We start from the raw sequence: 27,200 nt of genomic DNA on the forward strand, positions 1-27,200 counted from the left end.
AGAAACCAAAGTTTCTCATTGTATCCTCTGAGAAACTTTGGGTATAAGCTTAGAAAATAAAACCAGCCCTGCAGTGGAGACCTGAGTAGAAATAGACATACCCTTGTTCATCTCAACAATGGTTTCTGAGACCTGTCAAAGAAGAGACCAATAGCAGTGTCTTCCCCCTCCCACCATGCTGCAAAGAGGAAAAGAAATCCCCAAAGTGGCTAAGAGATCTTCAAGTAAGCAGACATAAAACTGTGACCGTAAAGTTAAGAATATGATTTTTCAGGGTTGGGAAGGTGGCTCAGTGGTAGAGCGCTTGCCTTGCATGCATGAGGCCTTGGGTTCGATTACTCAGCACCACATAAGCAGAAAAAATAAAGCCAGAAGTGGTGCTGTGGCTCAAGTGGTAGAGTGCTAGCCTTGAGCTGAAGAGCTGAGGGACAGTGCCCAGGCCCAGAGTTCAGGCCCCACGACCAGATCCAAAAAGAATATGATTTTTCTCCTTGAATAAATTGAAATAAGTATGTCAGAAAATGTAACTAGGATAGATGCTTTCTTCAAGTGGCACGGTAGTGTATAATTAGTAATATTCAAAGACTTTATAATGAGCCAGTATTAATCGGGTTAATGTGATTGGGACTGTCCAGTGCCTTCCTGATTTTATGTCTATTCTGTGTTCTCTACTCTTACTAAGAGGAATGTGTGTTCTATTTTTTCAAAAAAAAGAAAAATACACTTGTCTGACTCATGAGACCACAAACCTCACTATTTGTTATGTAACTGCATGTCTTACCTATTTAGCAAACTAAACACTAATCTAAATAAGCAGTGTGTTTCTGCAGTCTTCATGCTGCTTTCTTGTCTTTTATTAGTTTCTTTAATAGTGTTTCTGTGTGCTTTGGTAAACAGGTTGTTTTATTTCTACTTGAAGCACATGATAAGAGTTCTTGACTAGCCAACTTTGAGCCTAGTAACTTTCATTACATTTTTCATAGTGTAAGTCATGATTACTTTAATGTTAACTATAGCTTTTTTCATGAGACTAGGGGAGGAATATTTACTTATATGTCACCTTTTACCAGACAAAGTATTTTACTTATAAATAAATATAATTTATTGTATTTTTATGAAGTGACAACCCTTACTAAAAGTAGAATAGTCAACATGGATTTCTCTAAATGGATTTCCGTTTTTTTATTTTTATTTTCAGATTTTTATTGACCTGTTAAGAGGTCCAGCCAAAATTATGTGTCATATTTTCCTTTCTACTAAAGCACAATGCCATGGCTCAGGAAGGATATTGGCATACAAAAAAACTAAAGCATTTGTTTTCCATCCTGACCTTTAGCCCTTAAATCAGTACCGTGAGCCCCTGAATCAGAGAAATGTTTTCAGTTGTGTCAATGTCCAGTATTTTGTATAGCATATCTGAACAAGTAAGCTTGCTTGTTTGTAAACTATGTGATGACATTTTACATGCTTTATAAAAAACAGCCTCTGAGTCCTTTCCTGAACCCCCAAGTTTCATAAAGCATGTCTGAACTACTGCCTTTGGACAACATCAGATATATTCAGCAATATTAACAGCTATTCCAGAAGGATTCCAGGAATAAAATAGGAAGTAGGGAAATAGAGCCATTATGGGCTTTACATGTTTTTTGTTACAAATTTTACAGTTTAGGTAGTCTGACCCTTATATGTGAACTTGAGCAGTAAAAAGGAAATAAAACTTTATGGATATTCAAGACAGTCTGAACACTAGTACAGATACCGTTTGAAATCACAAGATAAGCCATCTCTTTTCCAACACCAAGTTACCAACTTTTCCATTCAGACGCCAATTGGGTGTCCTGAAATTCAATCCCATTTTCATTCTATCCTGGTTAGTGCCAGACTCCACAGATTTAAGAGCCCAGTGCCATGTAACCAACCCAGTTTCAGTTGAAGGTACTTGTTACCTATACTTCTGTCTGACTTCACTATAAATGTACAAGTTTTCACAATAGTTAGGCGCCGCAGTTCATTTGAAAGACCCAGAATTCAGTGTAATGCTATGTTTGTCATTACAGTTTATTCTAAAAGGTAAGAATGAACAGCCAGATGCCTACGTGCATAAAGCAAGGCCTTGAAAAGAGCCATTCACAAGATTCTCTGTCTCTGTGGCATTGGGATGGTCTTCCCTCTTGGCACACAGATGGATTCACCAACTGGGAATCTTGCTTAGGGGTATATTAATAGAATTAATGAAGTCACTGGCCATTGAAGACGGAACTCAATACTCTGCTCTTGTGAGGAGTGGGGCAGAAAGTATCACGTAAGGATGTGAACATGGGTGAGGGAGGGATCATGGAGGCCTCTCTGAGAGGTCACCTGCCATATCTACCCAAATATAATACGTCTTAAATTGGTAAGTGGCAAGAAACACTGAATAGAGGGGGAAAGAAATCACTGACATTGATTTTGTCACTCTCTAAAGCTTCTCTAGTCTTGCTCAGTTTTCATTAGTTTAAACTAATGCTGATTGATTTGATAGTCAGTAGCTTGATCTTAAAAAAAAAGTTGTCTCCAACAAAGTAAAATCTCAGAAGGAAGGAATGAGTTTAGCTTTATCTACTGATTAATGGAATAATGACCTTGTACACCCCCTTTTTTTAAAGGGAGAACCCGGCTTCATCGGACCTCAGGGGGAACCAGGCTTACCAGGGTTACCAGGAACAAAAGTAAGTAGAGTCTTTCCTTTTTTGGCTTGAAGAAATGAGGCTGGGTAGGGGAGGGGGAGTGGGGGAGGGGGAGATGTGGCTCAGGTGATAAGAGTGTCAGGTTGTGAGGGAAAGTGCCAGACTCTGAGCTGAATTCCAGGTCCCCCTCCCCAAATTTAAAATAAAGAACTGTGGATAGCTCTACTATTTACATGAGCATCTATGTCTTCCATATATAGAACTAAAACACCAAAACACCCTGATCCATCCACTAATGGCACTTTAATAGGGAACAACATACACTGTAGAGCAAGGGTAAGTTAATAGGAAGTCATCCTTAGATAAAACAACAGGTTGGTACAATATATTAGTATTTCCATTATCCCCCAGATGCCTCCTAACCGTATAGGAAGGTAAAGAAATTGTGAGGGAAAAGATAGGAGAGAGCCAGACACTGGTGGCTCACATCTGTAATCTTAGCGACTCAGGATGCTGAGATCTGAGGATCGCAGTTCAAAGCCAGCCCAGGCAGAAAAGTCACTGAGACTCTTATCTCCAATTAACTACCAGAAAACAGGAAGTAGAGTTGTGGCTCAAAGTGGTAGAGTGCTGGTCTTGAGTGAGAAAGCTCAGGGACAGTGCCTAGGCGCTGGGTTCAAGCCCCATAACTGACCTTTCCCCCCCCAAAAAAAAAATGATGGGAGAGAACAATGGAAGAAGTGACATATATCAAGATGCATTATCCTTGTAATCTGACTGGTGGAGCTGAAACTCCTTTGTACAACTACTAAATGTATGTATGCATATATATATATATATATATATATATATATATATACTTTTAAAAAGAAATTGTGAAGAAAGATATAATTCATGAACTCCTGTTCCTTGTCCCCTATGATAGGATGTATTTGTAAAACAAATACTGTTCCTACTTTGAAAGGCAAGTGCGCACATCACATAACACGCCTACGTACCTCATTCCAATAGGATCCCCCGAAATGAGGTCCGCAGAAATAGGCTCTCATGAAAATGGTTTCATGGTCTCCCACTTAGCAACCCCTAGAGCAGAGCCGGAAAGCACAAGCTCCATGCTGCCATGTAAAAAGAAAATGTGTTGCTTCGGATCTCGTGGAGCTTAGCATTCTCCTTGTATCTACCCAGGAAGGCATGAAAAGACGGAGCTTAGCGCATGAGCTGACCTCGCGACAGACTCATGAATCAAAGAAAGAGCAAAAGTACATCATGCTACTACGTTCTTTTAATTTTATACCACAGCAGGTTCTGCCTAAGTGTGTGCTGCACTCACCAGAAATAAAACAGGGGTGATTTCCAATAGTTAGAGAAATCTGCTCAGAGAGAAGAGGCCTGCGTTCAGCTGGTCCAGTGAAAATAACTCTCATCCCACCAGATGGAAACTGTGCGTGACCTAAGGGGGAGGGGGGGCTGAAACTCAGGATGGTGCAAAATTCTTGTTTTCTTAAGAAATTTCTCGTGCCCATAATGAGCCGTCAGGCTTATTAACAAAGTATGAAGCATTCTTGTGTTAGCCTCAGCAGATTCACATAAGACATGCCTTTACAGAATGAAGAGAGAGAGAAGAGAAGAGAAGGGGTGGAGACAGGGAGGAGGGGGAGAGAGAAAGGGGAGAGGAGGGGGAAGGAGAGGAGGGGGGAGGGGAGGGGAAAAGAGAGGATGAGACAGAGACAGAGAGAGAGAACATTCTTATTCTGGGCTGGCAGCCAGGAACACACCACACCAGGGCAGTCTGGTCACTGCACCATGGTGGAAATGAGCAGGAACTTGATCTGTAATTGACTGTGGCATTTTGTTTGTGAATAGAAGGAAAAGAGAAGAAACTCAGGCAGTACAGAATGCAGTTCATCCCTAAATACCTTTTTTCCTAAGTTAACTGATTCTAAACTATTCCATACTTTATGTATGTGTGTATATGTATGTATGTGTATATATGCACATATGTTATATGTGCATGTATATGTATATACACGTATGTGTATACACACACACACACATATACACACACTCAGATGTAGAACCAATATTAACTGCTATAAGGGACCTGGCATGATGCTCCAGACTAAATACTTTGTAGAAGATACTACACTGAGGCCCCCAGGAAGATGACAAAAATGGACTGTTACCCTCTTGATATTCCTACAAACAGGAATCTAGATGGGGCATTTCATTTTATTAGTAATATTTTGAAGTTACTTGTAGGCCTGCCTTTTTAAAAAAAAACTTTTTTATTTTGTTTTGGTCTTTTCTTCTTTTGGTAGTGGGGATCAAACCCAGGATGTTGTACTTGCTGAGCAAGCACCTTACCACTGAGTTACACTGCAGCCCTGTCAGCCTGTTCTGACATGAGTTCCCTACCATTAGCAGAACCATCATGGCGACTTAAATGCCTCTTTCAGCCTATCTTGGATTCTAAACTATTTATGAAATTGGACTAATGCAAGCACCATATAATTGAACATAAGTCAACAGGGCAGATGGATGAATTGATGGATGGGTGGGTAGAGATAGATAGATTAGTTGATTAGGAGAGTCTGCTCATGTGATTATGGAAGAAGCCCACTGGGAGGCCATCTACAAACTGGAGGGTAATGCTGGAGAGTCCGTAGCCTGGCTCTGTCCTGAGTTTACAGGCTTCAGAACCAGGGAAGCTGATGATGCGACTACAGGCCTGGGGACTCAGAAGTCATTGGTGCAAGTTCTGTAGTCCTGGATGATGACAGCTCTAGAGTTTAGATATCCAAAGGCAGGAAAACAAAGGTGCCCTGGCTCCAGGAGTAGGAGAGAAACATTGTGCTGGTCCTCTGCCATTCATTCCCTCTGGCCACCCGCACTGGAAGTAGGTGTCCCCAGTGTGTATGTGTATACATCTGCCCCATGTCCCCTGGGAACACCATTCCAGACAAACTCAAAAGGATGCCTCTTTAGTCTTGCCTTATCCCAGGTTAGATGACATCTAAATTTCACCATCACAGATTGTTTTCATGATGACATGAGCTGATTGGTATTAAGGAATTAAATAATGCAGTATGAGGTAGGTATAAATGAACAGTGGCTCTCTGCTGACTTTGCTTTTACTCATGTCATTTCTCTATCGACAGGGTGAACGTGGGGAGGCTGGGGCTCCTGGAAGAGGTGAGCGAGGAGATCCTGGAGCTCCTGGACCCAAGGTCAGTTATTAGTACACAGGACTCTGGAATGCACACCACCAGATTTAGAATATGAAATGAATTCCTCCATAGATAGTAAGACAGTCCAAATCACAACTGACATGCTGAAATGCACACCAATTGGTTCTTTTCGGAATTGATTTTACAATACAACTTTCCTGATATCCTCTGCTCAGTCCACTTAATGACACATTGGAATGCACAGGGATAAAGCTGTTAATAGACAACTGAGAAAAGCTGTTAATAGACAACTGAGAAAAGTCTCAGTTGGTAAGTGCTATGTTTGTTTCCATGGTAACTTGATGGCATGTGATACCTTGAACATTCATGCTTAACGATGTTATGATAAGATCTTTATTCATCTCCACCCCCTGCAAACTGATGTGGAGATGTTTTAATAACAACTCCTGGAGACATGGTAAAATAATCTACTTTCTGATGAAAAGGAAAGTTTATGCTGACAGAGAGTGTTGGTCTTCAAACCACTGGTGGGAAGGTTTTCTTCAGAACACTAATGGAAGGAAGGTTGGTGAGGAGACCAGGAAGGGATCTAATGATGCCGTGATGACTCCCAAGTTCAGTCTTGTCATCACCAACATGATAGTTAAAAAGTGTTTCCATGCTTCCTCATTATTCTGAGTCACTGCTAATTTCCTATGTCTGTTCTTACCTCCTCTGTTACTCTCTTCTCTCTCTCCCATTCTCTCTTTCTGCTGCTTCTCCTCCTCCAAGGGGAAACAAGGTGAAACAGGAGCTAGAGGCCCGAAGGGGTCAAAGGTCAGTAAGTGGTAACCATTTTGCTGTCCCGTGAAGCCTTTGTGTTGTAAGAGCTTTGCTTTTTTGCCTTTTCCATAGACAAGCATCTGCTAGATTAAACTCTTTCCATCTGCAGGGATGACAATAACTTCATCCCTTTGATGATATCACAAGACATTTGGGGGGTTTTTGTCCTTACATATTCTGACACTTCAGACCCCTATTAAAGATTCTTTGAAAATAGCTTCTTTGAAAGGAAATGAAGTGCTTCACTTTAATTACTTATGTACAGATTTACATGTTTTCTAATATGTTAGTAGAATCATGATATCTAAAATGCTATTAATAACCTGGAAACATGCATACCAAATGAAAACAGACTGGAGATGGTTTATTCTCCGTTTGTAGCAAATTTAGTTATTATGGTCCATGCTATTGATATAACACAAATGGGAAGTTTTAAAATCCCATTCCCTGCTTATGTTCATTGGTCCTTTATAGAACTATGTAGAAAGGCAGAAAAGACTTCGAATTCCATACAGGAAAAAGACTCCATAAAGTTAAGCTGTTTCAAAGAACCTTCACATCTGCACAGGTTGAAATCTTTCCCCCCCACTGTTTCAGTGTAGACTTTGGAGAATTTTGAAACCTTAAGACTATTCCTGGTCTCCACACACTGTTAGCAGCATTATAAATAAGCCCATCATTTTCACATTACATTAGAGAGAAAGAGCTGCCAGGCCCTGACCTTTAGCATTGCCAATCTGCTGTAGATGGCTGCTGTCCATTTCAGCACTAAGCATTACATGCCTGTACTTACAAATATACTTTCCCAACCATCTCCATCATCAGAGAAAGATGCATGGCCTATGACCTTCCTTGCCCTAAAACATTCATTCCCCAGAACAAACTGCTCATTCCTTCTCTGTCCTAATCATCTCCACATTTCTTCTGTGAGTACAGACAACACAAATGCTGTACTTTGTCCCCTTTGCTCTCCCAATAGAATGAACAGAATGTAGCTCCGTGTGAAAGGTCAAAGGTTACTTGGGTACCACAGAAATCACTTGATACGTTTTGCTGTCCCAAGATACCTTTTGATCAGACATGGGAATTCTAATTCCATGCAAGCTATGTATTTACAAAGCACTTTGATGGTGGTGGGTACTGTTATTTCCTTCTTTGGAATTTCTTGTTCACGTACTGCTGTCTGAATGCATACTTCCTTAATCTGGAGAGATTTCTAGGCCATTGCTCCTATGACTCACTCACTTTTTTTTTCCTTTTCCTATTTGGAAAAGGGGGATCGTGGAGACAAAGGGGACTCTGGAGCTCTGGGCCCAAGGGTGAGTATGTCTCTCATATTAACTTTTGTCCCTTGCCATCCCAGATTAAAGTGGCCAGCGATAGCTCTGAAGCAGGAGGCTGTGATAATTGAGGGCCCCCATTCCCCCTTGCTCTTTAGTTTTTGACAGAGTTATAAAGAAATAATGGACCCTCTTTACAAAGCAAAGAAGTAGGCCTTGATTAATGGAAATCATGTAGCAAATATGAGTAGGGTAGAAATCTAGTGTTCTAGGTTTTTTTGTTGGTGGTGGTTATGCTGGTTGAACTCAGGGCCTGGGCACTCTCCCTGAGCTCTCTTGCTCAAGGCTAGTGCTTTGTCCCTTTGAGTCACAGCACCCCTTCCAGTTTTCTGGTGGTTAATTGGAGATATGCGTCTCACTGTCTTTTCTACCTGGGCTGGCTTTGAACCATGATTGTCAGATCTCAGCCACTTGAGTAACTAGTAGCTAGGATTACAGATATGAGCCACCAGTGCCTGGCTTAGCCTATCTTCTTTGTTGGAACTAGGATTTGAACTTGGATTTTTCACCCCCTACTGGCTACTGCCACTTGAGCCACATCTTCATCCCTGTATGTATAGGCATATAAGTGTGCATGCATATGTGTATATATTCTAGACGTCTAGGATACACACATGCACACACCTGCACATTTTTCCCTATTTGGGTTAGTTTGTGTGGGGACTTAGTTCCACTGGGAAATGTAGGCATTTCTTCTAGAGCATCTTTAAAGAATAAGGAAGCAATCTATGAGGATAAATGAGAAAATAAAGTTAATAAAAATACGGAGAAAGCCAACAAAATTTCAAAAATGTTATCCTATAATTTATAAATTATAGGCTAAAAGCAGTCTTCTGTATTTCTAAAAAGCAGTCTTCCTATCTACTCTGGACAGGAAGACAAAAATAATTTGTCTCCTTTGACAATCTTAAAAAATGAATATAATTATTTTGTGAAAGTAAGTCAGGTCTTCACAGGGAAGAGATGGCTTCTAGTTACCCATCTGCTTTGGTGGTAGTCTTTACTCACCCCACCCCCATGATTTTCCCTTGGTGTATTTTGTGTTCTAGGGTCCACCTGGGCAAAAAGGGGACCAAGGAGCCACCGAGATCATAGACTACAACGGCAACCTGCACGAAGCCCTGCAGGCAAGTGACAGCCTTCCTCCCTGGGCTTCAGGAAGTGACATGGGTAGCCCTTTGAGATACACGGCAGTGTGAACTCCCACAATCCCTTGCATCTCTCCTCCGGAGTCCACGCCTTTCCTTTCCACACTTACCATTGCATTATTTTTTTTTAAATCTCTCCTTTTCTTTCCCTCCTATCTTCAGATAACCCTAAGTGTTATCAAGTGTGAGCTTGAGGTTAGTTTGGTTGACTTTTTAACCTCCTTGCTTGAAGAGGGAGCAGAAGAAAACAAGAGCACAGTGGCTTTGGAGTTACCTGGGTTCAAATCTCAGCCCTCCTGCTTACTAAACGTGTGACTTCTCTGTGTATCTTTTCCCATCCGTAAAAATGAAGGCTGACTCATGCCTGTGAATTTCTTCTACAGGGAGGCAGAGATCAGGAAGATTGAGTTTTGAGACCAGCCCAGGCAAAAAGTTAGCTAGACTCTCATTTCAACATTAAATTGTTACCCAGATACAAGGGAGGTATAGATGGAGGATCGTGGTCCAGGCCAGCTCTGGCAAAAACAGGACACCCTGCCTGAAAAAAATCACTCAAAAGCAGTTGAGGATATATAGCTCAGTGGTACTGCACCTGCTTAGCAAGCATGAGGTCCTGAGTTCAAAACATCCCCGTACTTAATTATGTTTTCAAAGCTCTTACATATACAAGGACACATTTTTAAGTCTTATTAGCCAGGTTGTACATTTACCCTAAATTACTTTCAATGTCACTATAATCCTTGCCTCCACCTTTCAGAAGTAGCCAATCTCTTGTCTTCCAATATTAGCTTTTTTTTTTTTTTGCATGAACAGAGAGTCTTGTGTTGAAGCTATCCCTGGCCTTAAAATGGAAATGTCCCTCTAGTGCTGACTAGCTGGGTTATTTGAGGAAGATCACTGAATCTATGCTTCATAGATCTTATCTGTGGAGATTTAATTACAATAGATTGTCTTTTTGGAAAAGCTGATGAAACAGTATTATTCTTTGGATTGGTTTTAGATGCTCCTGAATACATTTGGCTGATCAGTGTAGAAGCACTGTACTTTAAAAGCTCTGGCACTTATCTCTCGATATGAAAGCATATTCATTCTTTCCTTTTTTGGGGGGAGGGGGGGTCTAGTCGTGGGGCCTGAACTCTGGGCCTAGGCACTGTCCCTCAGCTCTTCAGCTCAAGGCTAGTGCTCTACCACTTGAGCCACAGTGCCACTTCCAGCTTTTTTCTTTTTGTTTATGGGGTGCTGAGGAATCGAACCCAGGGCCTCATGCATGCAAGGCAAGCGCTCTACCACTGAGCCACCTTCCCAGCCCCATTCTTTCCTTTCCTTAACTCAAGTTCCATATGACTTTACGCCATAGTCAGTCAATATTCACCAGAGTCAACTCACTCATGTCCAAACATAAAGATTCATTGAATCTTTCTGAATGGCTTCAGAACAATTGATTAGCATTCCTCACATAGTACTCTGGTGGATTAGGATCTAAAAACAATCAATTCAGTGGGATAGCCTTTAGATTTGAGAAGAGGAAATATTTATTCTAATTTTGTAATCAATGAGACGTCATTTCATTAAAACCTCCTCTATAAACTTTTGCCAGAAAGCCTCTAGGATAATTAAGTAGGTGGGTATGATATATAGTATTACAGTAGAAATACAAAATTTTAGATTATCTCTATTGAAGATTACTTTTCTATGAAATATTTTCAGATTATGAAAAAGTACCACGACTAGTCTAAAGTAACTTCTATGGGTCTAACACCCAACTTAGCCAAGATAAGTTGGTGTTCTGAATTGGATGTTTGTAGTTCTCATTTGTAGCTAAATGAAAAAAGAAAACATGCAACCAATTATTTGCTAAATGATTTTGAACTGGAACTAAAATTAACACCTGACATATGTATCTCATTGGGGAGAGAAGGAGAATTTATCCTATGTATCTTGACCTTCTCTGCCCAGCACCCACTCCAAACTTCTTTATAGATTATTATGCTAGTCCTGCCTTCCTAGTATTGAACCAGTCTGTCTTTTTCATGACAACACGTACTATCCATATCAATAGAAATTACTGTCTTCCATCCTGTTAAGAGAGATGACTTTTAACAACTAATAATCAGCAGGAGTGGTATTAAGCTGATACCCCCAAATTTACTTGTGATTGTATAATGTTTCTCAATGAGCAGAGTCCTTAGGAGAAAATGTTCTCCCTTTTTTACTATTTCTTAAGAGTTCTTTTAGTGCAAGATCAAAACTAGAAAATATTAATAGAAATATAATTTATGGATATGTTAGAAATTTCTACTTTGAATGTATTTTGGCGAAGTACTGTAGCATTTTAAGAAACTAGTTTAACTCCATGCCAACCTCTTGAGTTGTCTCACCTAAGAAAAAGGCTAATTATAATGCAGCAAATGAGGTATGAAGGAGAAAAGATATGCAAATGAGTATTTCCATTTTCTCTAATTGTTCTCTAGCATAGAACTTTTACTTTTTATTACCTTTAAGTAGTTGTACAAAGGAGTTTCCATTTAACAAAGCCATTTATGAATACAATAATGTCACCCCAATAGAGCTTTTAATCAAGAGCAAATTTCCCAAATTATGCTGACCAACCTCTAGTGTATGTGACTCTTAACTTTACCTGTCCACTAAATTCTGAAAATACTTTTTTAAAAAAACATTTGCAATTAGACTGTGTTGAAGACCCTTGGCTGTTCCTTATTAAGACATTAGACTTGCCAAAACATATTCAAAAGGCTAGGTTATTCTCAGAAATGTATTATTGTACTTTTGGCACACAAAATAGGTAACTCTATCTTTGTTAATACGTTTTCCCCACAGAGGATTACCACCCTAACTGTCACGGTAACTCCTATTGCATGCTATCTGTGCTGTGTGACTTGTAGTGTTGATGCATGCAGGTCGAAGGTATTACTAATGCAGTAATTGTTTTATGTGATAATTTTATGTTTCCTTAAAATATTTACCCTTGTTGAATCTGTTTCATGAAAGGAAAAAATCAAGAGAAAATATTATTTTTTTTAAAAGAAAACTCCTTTTTAGCCTTCTCTTAATAGTTTTAGCATTGCTCTTTAGGGTTCTGGACATCAGAGCCATTGGGACAGAGAGGAAAATAGGTTATTTGAAAATGCAGATAAGAAGGCAAGTCCAAGAGCATGTATATGAGCATGGGAGGCATTTAAACTGCCCCGAAACATCTGCAGTGTTGTGCTGACCTGATGTAGTTGATAGGCTCATACAAGTCGACAGCTTTTATAATTATGGAATGGCAGTATCAGGGGATATCTGATTATCGACATAAGGGAGGTGTATAGTGTTTTGTTCTTTAAAGCATGAATTTGAATACTGTATGCTACTTTTTTCAATTGTGTCTTTTCTTGATTTAGGGCCCCCCTGGACCTCCTGGGCCTCAAGGACTACAAGGGCCAAAGGTTAGTCTTTATTTGTTTCTACTTGTTATATCTAGTGCAGAGATGCTCATAGTAAGTATGTGTCTTTAACAAAATGCTACAGAAGATCAATAATGTTTCTTCAGAGAATGAAGAAAAAGTTAAGGTCTCAAAGGAAGAGAGGAAAATCAGGAAAGAAATGGAAGTGGCAATGAATTTAAGGAAGGATACAGAAAAACAAAGAATATGGGGAGAAAAAGAAAATATTTACCTAGGGGTCAAAGAAATATTCTCTAACACTTTTTTGTAATAAAAAGAACAAGGGATGCTTCTGTCTGGTGTGTTCCTAAGTGACAGTTTCAGGAATCATTCTTCAATCATGTTTTTAACACATCTCTTTCCACCATTAAATTCTTATCTAATGACTCATACTAACAACAAACAGTAGAAAGCCAGTACAAGTTGATTATACCAAAACTGTTGATGGTGCTAGCTTTCTTCTTCTAACTAAAGCTTAGCCATTCAACCATGTTTGATCAATTAACACATGGCTGGGGATTGTGACTTCTCAGAACTGAGCTACACGTGTTGAAATATGACTTTCGTCATTGGATTTTTGTAGGAGGTTCAAACGGTTTCAAACTTCATCCTTTGTTTAGGCTTCTTAAGTCAGTTTATTTGCTAAGTCTGTCATACCCACATACACACACTCATCAACTTTCCAACTCATTGCCTTTGTAGATTTAAAAGTGTAAGTCTAGGTTAGAGAAGGGACTTTAGAGCAAAATAAAGGACTTTCAATTAAAGGACTATAGAGCAAAATATTACTGAGGCCTTTGCCTATGTGAATATAGATCCTATCATCAGATTTTGTGTATAACAAAATGCATTTCATGTATCACACAAGAAAAGGTATAGGTTTTTTTTTTACTTTATTCTACTTCCTAAGAGATGTAACAGACAAAATATCCTTCAACCACACTATACCTAGTGAGCAGGTCTGCCTAAATATCTACTATTTAGCTATTTCATAAGCAACCCTAAATTTAAATGGCTCCTTTTTAATTGAAGCAAGGCCATTGGATCTTCATTTATCTTTTCTCTTGACTAGATCTCAAGGATCAGAACTACCTTCCAAAGCAAATGTAAACCTCATTCTTCCCCAAACCGCAGAGGCTTCTTTCTCCCTTCTTTACAATACCTAGAGAAGATCGCTAGCTTAAGAAGACTCTATCATGAAGGCCTACCTTCCTACTTAATTTTATTTTATTAATGATATGTATTGGTTCAATTACTAAATACAAAGTACATTCTTATCTCTGGATTCAGTCACAGATCTAGTGGGAATCAAATAACCTATACCAATTATATGAAGGATAAATAAATTGCATGAATTACACTTATCTTTTAGGCTTCCGTAAGTCACATTTTAAAGCAACAACCTTAGCAAAGCAGTTACTGTGGCCACAGAGTTCCAACTGCTGTTCAGGCAGAATGAAGCTTAAAATTCAGCCAGGTGCAACCAACCTCAACAGACTTGTTAGTGGCAAAAGAAACTTAACAAGAAAATCTAAAGGGAGGAAAAGGTTTTTTCTTTTAAAAAAAAATTCATTTGTTTGGAACAAGATCAAGCCTTCTTTAAATCCTAGAAAGTTCCTATTTTGTCCTTTGGCCCACAACTCTTAAGGTTTTTACCAGGTAGAGGAGGAATAGCTATTTCAATCTTGTGGTTTGTCCTACCACCACACAGAATTTTTTTCTAGAAGGCAGGCTCAAAACAGTTGCCTGTGTGCAGACCACTCACACTCCAAAGAGTTGGTTTCAGAGTTGCCACTGGGCAGAATTCTGGGTTATTTGTAATAGGACCTACACAGATTTGATAAATTAAAAATGTTTTACACTTCAAGAAACTCATTGGTTCCATACTTTTCAAAATTGAAAGGTGACTAAACAGATGTAGCCTGGTTAATCTCCAGCATCTTGTTCCAATTTGTTTTCATGAAACATCTTTAGTTTAAAAAAAGAAAAAAAAACCATCAATCTGTATAGTTTGAGTTTGTCAACAGTGCTAATAAATCAATATGAATTGAAAGTTGTATTTCATTCCTGGCATACTATAGGAAATTGATCTAAAGGTAATTTTATGTGGATGAAGATATTATTTGATTTATTATCTCCTTCAAAGAGGCTTTTCAAGAGTTATTATGAATTCATTCAAACTGGGCTGGTTATCATGCTGTAAATGCATGAGGCATTGTGTATTTGTGACTGATAATACTATAAATACCACACAGATTTTCTACAGACAAAACCAACCAAATCATATAGGTTTTTGTTATAGAATGATGAACAATCAAATTATTAGGGATTTTTAATATTTTTACCACTCACAGGTATGATGCCTTTCCTAAAATCAAACTGTTTTTTTGTGTGTTTTTTCCAGTCGTGGGGCTTGAACTCAGGGCCTGGGCACTGTCCCTGAGCTTCTTTATGCTCAGGGGTAGTGAACCACAGCGCTACTTCTGGCTTTATTGGAGATAGTCTCATGGACTTTTCTGCCCAGGCTGGCTTCAAACCATAATCCTCAGATCTCAGTCTCCTGAATAGCTAGGATTACAGACATGAGCTACCAGTGCCCAGCCAAACTGTACTTTTAACCAACTTGCACCATAGGTTAACAAGGATAAGATGAAGATAAGCTGTTGTTTTTTTATCTTCACAGGGGGAACAGGGATCTCCAGGAATCCCAGGAGTCGATGGAGAGCAGGTAATTTTCAAATACATAAACTGTATGTATAGCATCATTATTGATCACTTCATTTATTATAGTCATTCATAATGATACATGACAACCACCTTTTCACCACCCTCTGTCCTAGAGCCAATGTAAGCTCTCAAAAAAGGCATCTGCTTTAAAGGAGACATTAGTTTTGTTAGAGAAACAGCAACAGATAGATACTTTAATTTTGCTTTTAGTAACTAGTGACCAATTTATCAATAATTACTCTGAAATTTTTGGTAAACTAGTTAGGTCATTACCAATTTAGTGTATATATCCCGGTAATTTGGGCAAGTGAGTACAAGTAATATTACAATCAGTGACCATAGTTTTCATAGAATTAGAACATACGTTATTTTTACTTTTTTTCTTCTTCCACATAATTTACTTACAATCCTAGATCCTTAGTAAAGACCCAACAGTCAGGGCCTGATAGCTTTCCAGAATATAGCAGCGATTTGGGAGCTTTACCCTAAATCAGAAGTTAGCAAACTCTTCTATATAGGACTGGAGGAAAAAAATGTTTGAAGTTGTGCTGTTTGTGAACAGCCCCCAACACATTCTTTTTTGTTCCAGCTCTTCTTAAAGTTCAGCCTGTTCAAAAACAATACCTGGATTGGATATAGAAACTATCATTCAGTGACCCCTGCCATTAAGAAACAAACCACAAAAGAATTTCAAGATGTTAATAGTTTATGGCTAAAACTAAAACAAAAAATCAAGGAGATTCTTGATAAAGCCAACAAGCCATGTACTCATCAGAAGAAATTTTCTTTCACACAGATCATTAAGTGTAGAAGAATTTTTTTAAGTTTTTTATTGTGAAAATACTGTACAGAGGGGTTACAGTTACATGAGCAAGGTAATGAGTACATTTCTTATCAAGCATTGTTGCCTCCTCCTTTGTTTTTCCCCTATCATCCCTTCCCTCCCATCTCTACAACTACATCCCCCCTCCCCGAGCTATTTTTTTAATATCCAAGTTGGATGTTAAAGTCACCTAATGATGCATTAAATAAACATGATAAGAAGGATCTTTTTTGATTTTCTATATAAAGCAAAGGTCATATTAAGATTACTTCTCCCACTGTTAGTCATTATAAATAAGAAATGACTTACCAAGTAGCCCTAAGTATATAATTGCTGGGTTTCTTTTTAGGTATTATAATCCTCCTGACACAAAGTCCAGTGGATTGGCCATGTTGGTTTTCTCTATCCCTAGATCCATAAAACAAATCAAGGTCTAATTAATAAGAAAGAGCTATCTAAGAAGGCACCTACCCAATCCCCAAGTATATTATATAGTTCGGGATTAGAAATCCTATGAAATAGGAAGAGGAACATGTCTTTTCTTGTAAATTAGACCTAAGATACGCAGCTCTGAGAAGCCCAACAGCAATGATAATGTTTGCTACAGAATATGGAGAATGAGCCATGTGCTCATAATGCAGAAAGGTGCCCAGGATAAAAATGCTTAGCAATGTAAGTAACTATCACTGTTCATGTTACACAATTCTTACGTGTTAGCATTCAAAAGTGCATATTTATCTATTCCCTCAGTGTAAAAGAGTAAAGAATAGCAATCCAGCTCACCTTGTAGAGATATTAGGAGAACAAAACAAGAACACTACGAAAAGCTGGAGTATTGTTTGAGCATCGGTGTACAGTAAATGTAGGTGGACCACTGAGAACTAATGAAGTCTGGAATTTACATGTACAATAAAGGGGAGCAGGAATGCCTAACGTGTGGAGATTGGAAACTTTGTGTGGGCTGCTGTTATCCCACCAGACCCTGACTTACAACACATTCTGTACTGTGAAGGATTGCAGCATAAAATTGCTTTCTGAACTAGTAAGAATTGTCTTCCTGAACTATATAAAATCTGGCAAAATAATATTAAAAGCTAAATTTTCTATTTTTCACATTTAAATGACCTCATAGAAATAGAATTCCATGTAAAAGGTTGTTTGTTGGATGAACTACCAAACTCCCAAATCAGAATCCTCTCAGCAGAGGACCAACCACTTTAAGAAATTGATCTGGACTTCTGTTTTTGCCAGGATAGAATTGTCATGTGTCACCACCTACCCTTGTTACATGCAAACCTGTCACTTGTAGGGACTCAAAGGCTCGAAGGGGGACACAGGGGACACAGGCATGCCAGGTGAAAAAGGAGGAATTGGACTCCCAGGATTGCCGGTATGTTTATAATTTTTATGCTGTATTCTAAGACAAACAGTAAGGAATTACGTTCTTTGCGATCACAGTTAACGGTTATTTTTTACTTTGACCTGTTTGAAGTATTCTTTACTTTGACCTGTTTGAAGTATTCTTGGTTAATTACCCCAACAAAGGAACTAAAATCTTCAGGATGATGGCTAAGTGAATTACAGAGTATACCACGTTTTTCTGGATTATTTTCACTATAGTCTACTAGAGATAGCAAAAGAAATGTAATTATTCGCTTTCCTTTAGTATACATGTGTCACTGATTGTAGACAAGTCATCTCACAGTATTCTCTGTGTATATAATAAGGGATGGTGCTTTTATAGTTTTTCCCTCATTTTTACTGAAAATTTCATAGGAGAAATATAAAATTTTTTTAAATCTATATTTTGTGCCAATCCTAGGGCTTGAACTCGGGGCCTGGGTGCTATCTCTGGACTTCTTTTGCCCAAGGCTAGCTCTCTACCACTTGAACCACAGTTCCACTTTTTGGTGGTTAATTAGAAATAAGCCTGGACTGACTTCAAACAGCATTCCTCAGATTTCAAATTTATAGGTGGGAGCCACCAGTGCTAGGCAGAAATTTTTTTGATGTACTAAATTCTACTGCTTTTGACCTTTAAAAAAAACAAAGATATAAATAAATGCAATGAAAACAGAAAATGCCTTTTGCTATTTAAATGAGCACTACCACCTGGCACCAGTGGTTCACACATTAATCCTAGCTACTCAGGAAGCTGAGATCTGAGGATCACAGTTGGGATCCAGCCCTGGCAGGAAAAGTCCATGAGACTCTTATCTCCAGTTAACCACACACATACATACAAAAGTCAGAAGTGGCAGGGTGGCTCAAGAAGTAGAGAACTAACCTTGAGCAAAAGAGCTCAGGGACAGCACCCAGGGTCCAAGTTCAAGCCCCAGTACCAACACACACACAAAATTGATAGAGTACTACCCTAAAGATGTAACATTTATAGCCCTATGTATTTAATGCTGTGAAACTTTAACCAGTCAAGCTCAACTTAGTTTCTACATATTTCATATCTTATTTTACATATCACCCACAATCCTAAGGATTTTATTAGCTCCTTGGTAAATCCTTCTGTATCTTTTATGTGCATAATAGTATAACATTTCAATAGAATGACATTTTGGGCAGAGGGAGTCCATTGTCTTTTACACTTTGGAAATAACTTGACATGCTTTGTTCCACTTACTGTTTATTTGTAGGGTGCCAATGGAGTGAAAGGAGAGAAAGGAGACTCCGGTTTGCCAGGTCCTCAGGGTCCTTCTGTAAGTCCCCTAACTTCTGTAGCTCCTGAAAAACATTGACACGTATAATTATTTACCCAGCTGCACCTGTGCCAGATGGCTTATCAGTAGTAGTGATGTCTGGACCACTTGGGTTTGTCAAACTGTAGAAGAAATTTATGTGTCAGCCTTGCACACAGAAAGAGACTGAGTGACTCAGGAGAGTTAGAAGCAATTTCTCCGAGGACTGAGAAGGAAAATCAATGGGTTTCCCATAACGCCATGGCTAGAGTTTTGTGAAAATAGAATACACATTCCTTCATTTCGCCGCAGCCCTGTTTATGCCTCATGACATATTTGAGAGTTTAGTAGTGGTTGCGGCATTAGAGAATTTCTTGGTAATAAGTTGTTTCCTTTTCTTTTGATTTATTCTGGCTTTTGTAGAACAAAACTGTAGGGTGTTTTTTGTTTTTTTTCTTGAAGCTGTTTTGCTCTGAGAGGAATTTTTAAACCTAAGAGACTCAAACCCATGACTTCTCTAAAAACCCTTCTTCCTCTGAAGCTATTAATGGCCTTAGCAGAGACCCAGCACAAGGCCCAGACTGAACTGCCTTATCTAAATGAAGTAACCAAATCCATGTTTATTTTTTGGATACACAGATCATAGGCCCCCCTGGCCCTCCAGGTCCCCATGGCCCACCTGGCCCCATGGTAAGTTTTCTTTGTCTCCAAAATGTAATTCTTTCTTTATGAGCATGCTACCAGAGAAAACATGCACGGGTCCTCTGAACAACCAGCTTGTGTTTCGTACTACTCTCTGTGGGATTGACGGAAAAATACGAGGTGTTTTGAGACATACTGACTTTAAAATGTCTTTCACCCCACACACACATGTGTTGGGAAAAGAGATAGGAGATCTTTGGGATAGGAGAGTTGAGGACAGACAGATTTGACAAGCTTTCTACCAACTTTGCCAAATGAACACTGCCAGATCCTTTTAACCAGTCACTGTTCTCATCTCTAAGCAGCAAAATATCCAGTAAGAATATTTATAAAGCTAGGTGCCAGTGGCTCATGCATGTAATCCTAGCTACCCAGGAGGCTGAGATCTGAGGATCATGATGTGAAGCCAGCCCAGGCAGAGAAGTCCATCAGATTCTTTATCTCCAATAAACTACTTAGAAAAAGCCAGAAGTGGTGCTGTGGCTCAAGTGCCTGGAGTGCTAGCCTTGAGTTCAAGTCCCAGGACCAGCAAAAAAAAAAAAGTGTGTGCACGCTTGCACACACACACACACACACACATATATATATATAACAGTGGTTAAAATTGAGGTTACCTCCTGCTTTCACTATATTTTATGTCAGTATAACTTGAGGAGGAGATGGGGAAAAACCAGTTGTTTAAAGATACAGGTGGACCTGTTGCAACAATGAGAAGTACAATTTGTCATGTCCAAAACAAGCTTTACAATGTCGGTGGGGGGGGGAAGGGGGGAAGGAGAAGGATTGGGATTGCGGGGGAGGGGGGAGGCTGGGAAGGGATGTGAAGGGTAAACAAAAGGAGGAGGCTGCAATGCTTGGTAAGAAATGTACGCATTATCCTGCCCATGTAATTGTAACCCCTCTGTACAGTATCTTCACAAATAAAATAAAAAAAAAATATTGAGGTTACCTGGTTTTCCCAAGATGGAATTACAACACACCTGATTGCTCTAGAAATAGCACAGGCTCTGAGATATGTTTTGAGATTGATTTACAATTAACAGCACAAAAGCAAAATCTTTTAATAGTCACCTTATGTAAATACATCTTACCCTGTTCAAACTAGCCAATCATGAGCAGATTGTGGGGTGGGGCCTGCTGTGTTAGCAAATGAACAGTGGAGCAACCTGCCTGCTTGGTGCTTGGTGGCCAGATTCCTGTCTGATGGCACACTCTTCTGCAGAAGTAAATTTTGCCTTGCTGAAACAAAAATCACAATTCGTTTTACTTCCACAGATGACAAACATTTTATATCTTTTTCCTTTCCCATAGATCTGGGGATGTCTTGAGCCAGATCCAGTACCTTATTATAGTGTCTTGCAGTGACCAATGGAAATAGTGGTCCTCATAGAACTTATGCCTACTGAGGAAGTCAGCCATTAATGTTTAGTTCTCTGAACGTCAGACAGTTATATTAAGCAGTTAGAATGGAGCAGGCATAGGGCTTGAAATGCTTTTGATGGGGGCCAGAGAGCAGGGCAGGAGGCTAAGGTGCTTCATTAAACTGGAAGTCACCAATAACAGATTGTACATTTTAGCCAGTCTTTCCTCCTATTGCTGTGTAAAGAGAGCTTAGAAAGACCCAAGCCACTGAGTCTGTCAAATCATCTACCAACTACCACTTCTATTTCATAATACAAAACCATGACAATTAACCTGGTTTTCTTAAAAGCAATTTTCTTAAAAACAATTCCTTAAGAATCAAGTAAATCCCATATTTTAGTTTATACTCCCTCTGCTTGACTTTAGAAGGTTAAATTAGAATGCTACATCCTGTTCAGATGATAAAATGAATGAGCTTGCAGGAATTTTAAGCCATTATTGAAATGAGGCAGCCATTTCCTGAAAATGCGTATCCACAACTTATCTGAAGGTAAACTGGAGGATATATGTAACCAATCCTCTAGGCACTGCTTGCTCAAAACATCATTCCTGCTGTTGTATTTCACCGATGGAGATTTAAACATGCCTTTCCCTGAACAGGTTATTTAAAACATTTGAAAAGGTTTAAGCAACTGCCAATTAAAGTATTCATCTTTATTTTGCCTCTACCAAATGTGTGGAGTTCTTTAAATTCTGATTTCATAAAACAGTTGTTCATGAGCCTTAAACAATTCCTCTGTGTAAAACTAAAAGCAATACAAATAATGTTTAGCTCTTCTTAATGTCAAAAAGATGATGCTGGAATCCCACAGTTCACTACCATGTCCTTACTTCCTGTCCCCTTTAGATCCTTCAATACCTTGGGTATGGAGTTGTTAAGGAGAAAAAGCTTTCTTCTTCCTTGCTAGTTAAAGTATAGGACTTTGCTTTGATTTGATACATTCCTGGATTTTTTTTTTGGGGGGGGGAGGAGAGGGGAATTCAAGTCAGGGCCTGTACACTGTCCCTGAGCTTTTTTGCTGAAGGTTAGCACTCCTGACTTTCAAGTCCTTCCGTTCTGAGTAAACTCATGAAACATCACACACACACACACACAAATTTTCAGTGGAAACTTGAGAAGGAGTAATATAAATTCAAAATTGCATTTCCTCCACCCCCCTAATTTTTCATCCATGTAACCCTGGTAGCTTTCTCCCTCTTTCACATAGGTATTTAGCAGAGAGAATTGCTACTAATGAATTTCCTATTACAGCACAGTCCAAAAGCAGGAAGGAATGTTTGGGTGGGTAATAAATAACATCCAGGAGTCTGCCTGCCTTTAGCTATAGCACAAACAAGCTACCTTTTGGTTATTTGATATAATATTCACTTGTGCTGCAAATCTGTATCATCACTTCTTAATTAAAAACTGTTTTCGATTTGCAGGGACCCCATGGACTTCCTGGACCAAAGGTAATTCAACAAATCCCTTGATTATTTGATTTCTGCTTCCTTGATGATTGTGGAAAAGCATGACGGAAGCATGTCTGTCCTGTCTTCCTTGTCAAGAAACGTTGATAATCTTTAAGCCTTTAAGCATTGTGGTACGTAAAGCTCACATTTAAATTTCAGCAACTTAAGTGGTAGCATCTGCAAGTCCACTATTCTGCCTTTTACTTTTTTCCTTGTCACTATATATTTAAGAAACAGGACTGGGAATGTGGCTCAATAGTCAACCATTCAGAAGTCGTCTGATGAGATTCTCAGATGAATCCAGGTGCTTTTTTCTTTTTCGCGGTTCTCTAGCTTGGTTGGTTCTTCACTGAAACATCTTGCTTGCTGTGTAATAAACAGTACTCCATCATCCACATGCTTTCATTGTCCAGAGAGCCAGGTCTCTGATGGTATGGAGGTTTTTAGTTTTTAATCCCTTACAAGTATTAATAGGCATTGGGTTAGAAAGAGCAGTGGAGAGTCGCCCCACTTATCAGAATTAGAGCAGCTTACATTGTGAAATAGTCTCTGTGTGTGTTCTTGGCCTTTATGTAGGTCTCAGGGACAATATGCAGCACAGTGTTGGCACTAGGCATCAGAAAGCCCCGAGGCTGTTGGTGAGATGAAGACTGGCTTCCTTCTAGTCTGTCCACATAAAGAGTTGGTAGTAGCTATTGACTGGTATGCCTCAGGAAATGTTGACTTTCCTTTTGGGGAACAGGCAGATGACATACCAAGAATGGAAAGAATTCACACCTCCTCTAAAAAAATGTTATCTCCCATAATGCCAGGGAGTGACAGTGTTTTAGTAGAATACTATTTTGGGGGGTCAGAAAAGAGAGTCCCATCTTTCAGGTTGTAATGTGCATAGTTACTCAACCTCTCTGGGCCTCCCCCTCACCCCCAGAACTAAACTCATGCTTCCCATTCTGGGCTTCTCCTTGGATTTGAAAGTACCATCAAGGATTCCATTCAATGAGGAGATGCCCAAAGCCTTTGGATGTCTAAAATGCAATTATTTATTGTGCAGATAAGCAGAGAACTCTCTTCACAGATATCCTATGCTTGCTTGTTCCTTGATGTATACAACTGATAAACTACAGACCCAGGAATTTTCATTATTTGCCTGACATTTTACAGGTGGTTAATATCAGATCTTGGATTAAGATCGGGCCTCAATTTGAAATCTGGTCTTTGTTCTACTGGATTTCATGTTTGCAAAATGGCCTTGGTCCAGTCAACCACGATTATCCACCAAAGAACAGCATCGTTTACCACGGCTGCCCTTGCCTGTTTATCAGCTCAAGACCACCCACCAAACGTGCACACGCACAGAAAGCTCTAAGTCTCAAGCCTAGTGACTGAAGTTGCCTACTGAACCTTGGCTTTCATCTTGTTGACCATGACCCTGTGCTCTTCTGAGGATCCAACCTTACCTCTTAGCATGTTTGGATTCCTACTCTGAGAATTCCAGACTTCAAACGCCTAGCCCTTCTGATAGATAGGGCTCTCCCTCTCTGACCCTCAAAACATGACATGGTTCTAAGGATGGATCTAATTCTGTATTTGTTTCCCAACTGGACACTCACAAGATACACCCATTCTTGTGCTATGTGGTGTTAGTGGCGAGTTATATTCTTGCCTCCTTGACTCTTCACATAGGGCAGATGGACAGTTCAACATTTAGGCTCTTTGATCTTCGTCTTCACTTCCTTGTTCAGTGATATGTAGTCAACCCTATTGGTGAATCCACGCAGACACTTGATTTGGCATTATTAGTGAATTTGACAAATGGTGTTGCTTCAAACATCAACCGCTATGTGTATGGCTCATTTTCCTGGGCAAAATGCTTAAAGGCTTAAAATGTCTGTTGTTGCACTGTCCTGCATATTCCAGTTTTCTATTGCAGCAGAGTGGGCTTTTGCTGCTGAGTCTCCTTCAGCATTCTGATTGCTGTCCATTTGCTTAATCAAAGGGATGCAGTGTGGCATTCATATGGGTGTGATAGAACTCAAAAATCCAGGAACAGGCATGTATTTGAGCACACTTTGCTCAGATGGAGTTTTGCTTTCTAGAATCTTATCTACCTGTCAATCTGAATATTTTGGGGGGGAGGGAGGATGCTGAAGACTGAACACCAAGGCCTTCAGCCAGCTAGCCAAATGTGCTCTACTGCTGAGCTACATCCCCAGCCCCATTTTTAAAAAACTGACTTTAGAAATGATGTAACACAAATCTAGCCCAACTCTGCAGGCACCCAAAACTGGAATCTGTATTCATGTTTCAGAGACTGGCTCTCTTCTCTCCCAGTTGCCACACCCATAATAGCAACCAAAATTGGCATTTGCTTTTGCATTTAGGGTGACCCAGGGTTAAATGGTGTTAAAGGATTGAAGGGTGAAGCAGGTCAAAAGGGAGACAGAGGCCCCCTTGGTCTTCCAGTAAGTAAAGAAAACTTTCCATTTCAGTGCGAACCTCAGATTTTTCTTTCTACCTTACATAGCCTCCAAATAGAGTTGCTACCTTATGGTTGAGATTTGTGTAATTAGAAAACATTAAGTCAGAGGAGAGTTTGGCGTACTTTTGTTTTCTCTAATATCTGCTATCCCATAACAGTGCCACAAATGTCTGTCATTCTCAGTTACATGCGTGCCAACCCTCTTTCAGGGCTGACAATCCTTCCATCCTCCTCTAAAAAGTGCTGTTCTCAGCCTGGTGCCAGTGGCTTAGTCCTGTAATCCTAGCAACTCAGGGAGCTGAGATCTGAGGATTGTAGTTCAAAGCCAGCCCAGGTAGCAAAGTCCCTGAGACTCTTTATCTCCAACTAAACACCAAAATAGCTGGAAGTGGTAGAGTGCTAGCCTTGAGCAGTAAAGCTCAGGGACAGAGCCCAGGTCCAGAGTTCAAGCCCCAGAACTGGCACACCCACACATGGTATTGTGCTCACAATTTTGTAATTTCTCCCAGATGCTTTTATGATCTAGTACAGTTTAAGACCATCCCTCGATAGTTTTCTCCCCAAAGGCCAAAACTATAGCCGTGTGTTGGTGGCAGGTATGCAATGGGCCATTGTTGATGACGTCAGCATTGTACTCCTGACATTAATCAGTCACATCATGTTGTACATGTTTTATATCATTTGTTAGAAAAATACTGTGAGGAGGGTATTTTGACAATATAGATAGCAAGGAAGATTTAGAGGTCTTTTTTTAATGAAAAGGGGATTTCCCTTTGTCTGTACTATATACCAGCCTTTTTTTCACAACTAAAAAGATTTGTTAAAATTATTACTGAATATGACGGTTTCATTCCAAGCTTTTAATATGCTGCCTGTTTACATTAGTAAAAGTTGACATAAAACAAATAGAAAGTAGTTCCTACATCTGTTTGACATTTAGGAGGGAAGAAAGTTGATGAACACTCATTTTTTTCCTATGAGTACTGTGCTTAAATATGAAAGTACCCCACTGTACCCGATACAGCAGTGAAAGCCAGTGGGTACATCAGGCACACAATACATGTTGCCCATGAATTCACTCTTCGAGTGAAAAACAGAAGCCCTCCACAGTGTAGATTTAACTGCTATAACGTATGTGAACTATTTACTCACCTCTCTAGGCAGGTGTACTATCAATATAAAATTCTTGTCATTTTCTTGATTATTTTCAAATATAGTAATAATGACTGAAGAAAATATCCAAAGGAAAAACTGTTTGGATTTCCTAAACTTTTCATCTGATTTTTTTAAACTTCATTTCAAATGATAATTTTGTGTAGCATTTAGTCAAAAGCTGTACTTTGGCCTGATTAAGTGAACACCAAATACCAATACATGTCTTTAATCACTGATAAGTAAAACATATTTCAGATTATAGTAATGGATCATCATAGGATGAAATACTTAAAGGTATATTATAGAGTATCATTTGGCAGTTTGCAGCTGGGATTTGTGTGTGTAGGCAGTACTGGGGCTTGAACTAAGGCCTGGACACTGTTGCTTAGTTTCTCTGGCACTCTACCAATTGAGCCACAGCTCCACTTCCAGCTTTTTGGTGGAATTGGAGGTGACAGTCTCACCAATTTTCCTGCCTGGGCTAGTTTTGAACCATGATCCTCAGCCTCCTGAGTAGCAAGGATTACAAGCATGAGCCAAGAGCACCTAGAATATTTTTTTCACTCACCTCCGAAGCATAAGTTGGGGAAGAGTTCTACACCCTTGTCAAGAGAACTTGCAAAGCTAATTCATCCTCTTCTTAAACACTCCATCTCATCAGCATCTTTCAAGTACTATAAATACTTGGGCTTATAAGACACAAAAGCTTTCTTAAAGCAATTGAACTTATTTTGATCACATACAATTGCCTAGAATTCAAGGTAAAGAAATGCATGCATTCATTGTCTTAGAACATTAGATTTTTTTTAAAGGCATTTCTCCTTTAGGCTGTGATACAAGGCTTATTTGAAGCAAATGGAGAAATAACTTAGTTGGGGAACTATTTTTAACCATAGTCTCACAGATTTTTTTTTCCCTGTTCTTGGAAGTCCCTCTAGTGGTGACTAGCAGGAACCGCCCAGAAAATATTAAATAATCTTAGAAAAATCCAGTCATCCTAGCATAGGAAAACCAAGTATTTGTTCTCCATAAAATTTCTAACACATGTAGTAGTTACAGCTCCCTTTTTCTCTAAGACCTTAAAATTGGTTTTTAAAGTAAGCTTTTCTCCTTATTACCTAATATCTTCAATGCCTCAGA

General features: G+C 39.3%; 1 protein-coding gene across 2 annotated transcripts in view; it reads left to right on the forward strand.

The window, feature by feature from the left end:
* The window catches only part of Col25a1 (collagen, type XXV, alpha 1), a 417,880-nt gene that overhangs the window by 369,693 nt on the left and 20,987 nt on the right, over nucleotides 1–27,200 (forward strand). For both annotated transcript variants that reach the window (XM_013023761.1, XM_013023760.1), the window contains 12 exons: nucleotides 2,646–2,708; nucleotides 5,825–5,893; nucleotides 6,626–6,670; nucleotides 7,951–7,995; nucleotides 9,066–9,143; nucleotides 12,003–12,026; nucleotides 12,569–12,613; nucleotides 15,294–15,338; nucleotides 17,470–17,550; nucleotides 18,809–18,871; nucleotides 19,490–19,540; nucleotides 22,400–22,426. In XM_013023761.1, the coding sequence (XP_012879215.1) occupies nucleotides 2,646–2,708; nucleotides 5,825–5,893; nucleotides 6,626–6,670; nucleotides 7,951–7,995; nucleotides 9,066–9,143; nucleotides 12,003–12,026; nucleotides 12,569–12,613; nucleotides 15,294–15,338; nucleotides 17,470–17,550; nucleotides 18,809–18,871; nucleotides 19,490–19,540; nucleotides 22,400–22,426 (636 nt within the window). The remainder of the gene's footprint in view (nucleotides 1–2,645; nucleotides 2,709–5,824; nucleotides 5,894–6,625; nucleotides 6,671–7,950; nucleotides 7,996–9,065; nucleotides 9,144–12,002; nucleotides 12,027–12,568; nucleotides 12,614–15,293; nucleotides 15,339–17,469; nucleotides 17,551–18,808; nucleotides 18,872–19,489; nucleotides 19,541–22,399; nucleotides 22,427–27,200) is intronic.

Source organism: Dipodomys ordii, unplaced genomic scaffold, assembly GCF_000151885.1.
Source record: "Dipodomys ordii isolate 6190 unplaced genomic scaffold, Dord_2.0 Scaffold70, whole genome shotgun sequence".
Classification (NCBI taxonomy): Eukaryota; Metazoa; Chordata; class Mammalia; order Rodentia; family Heteromyidae; genus Dipodomys; species Dipodomys ordii.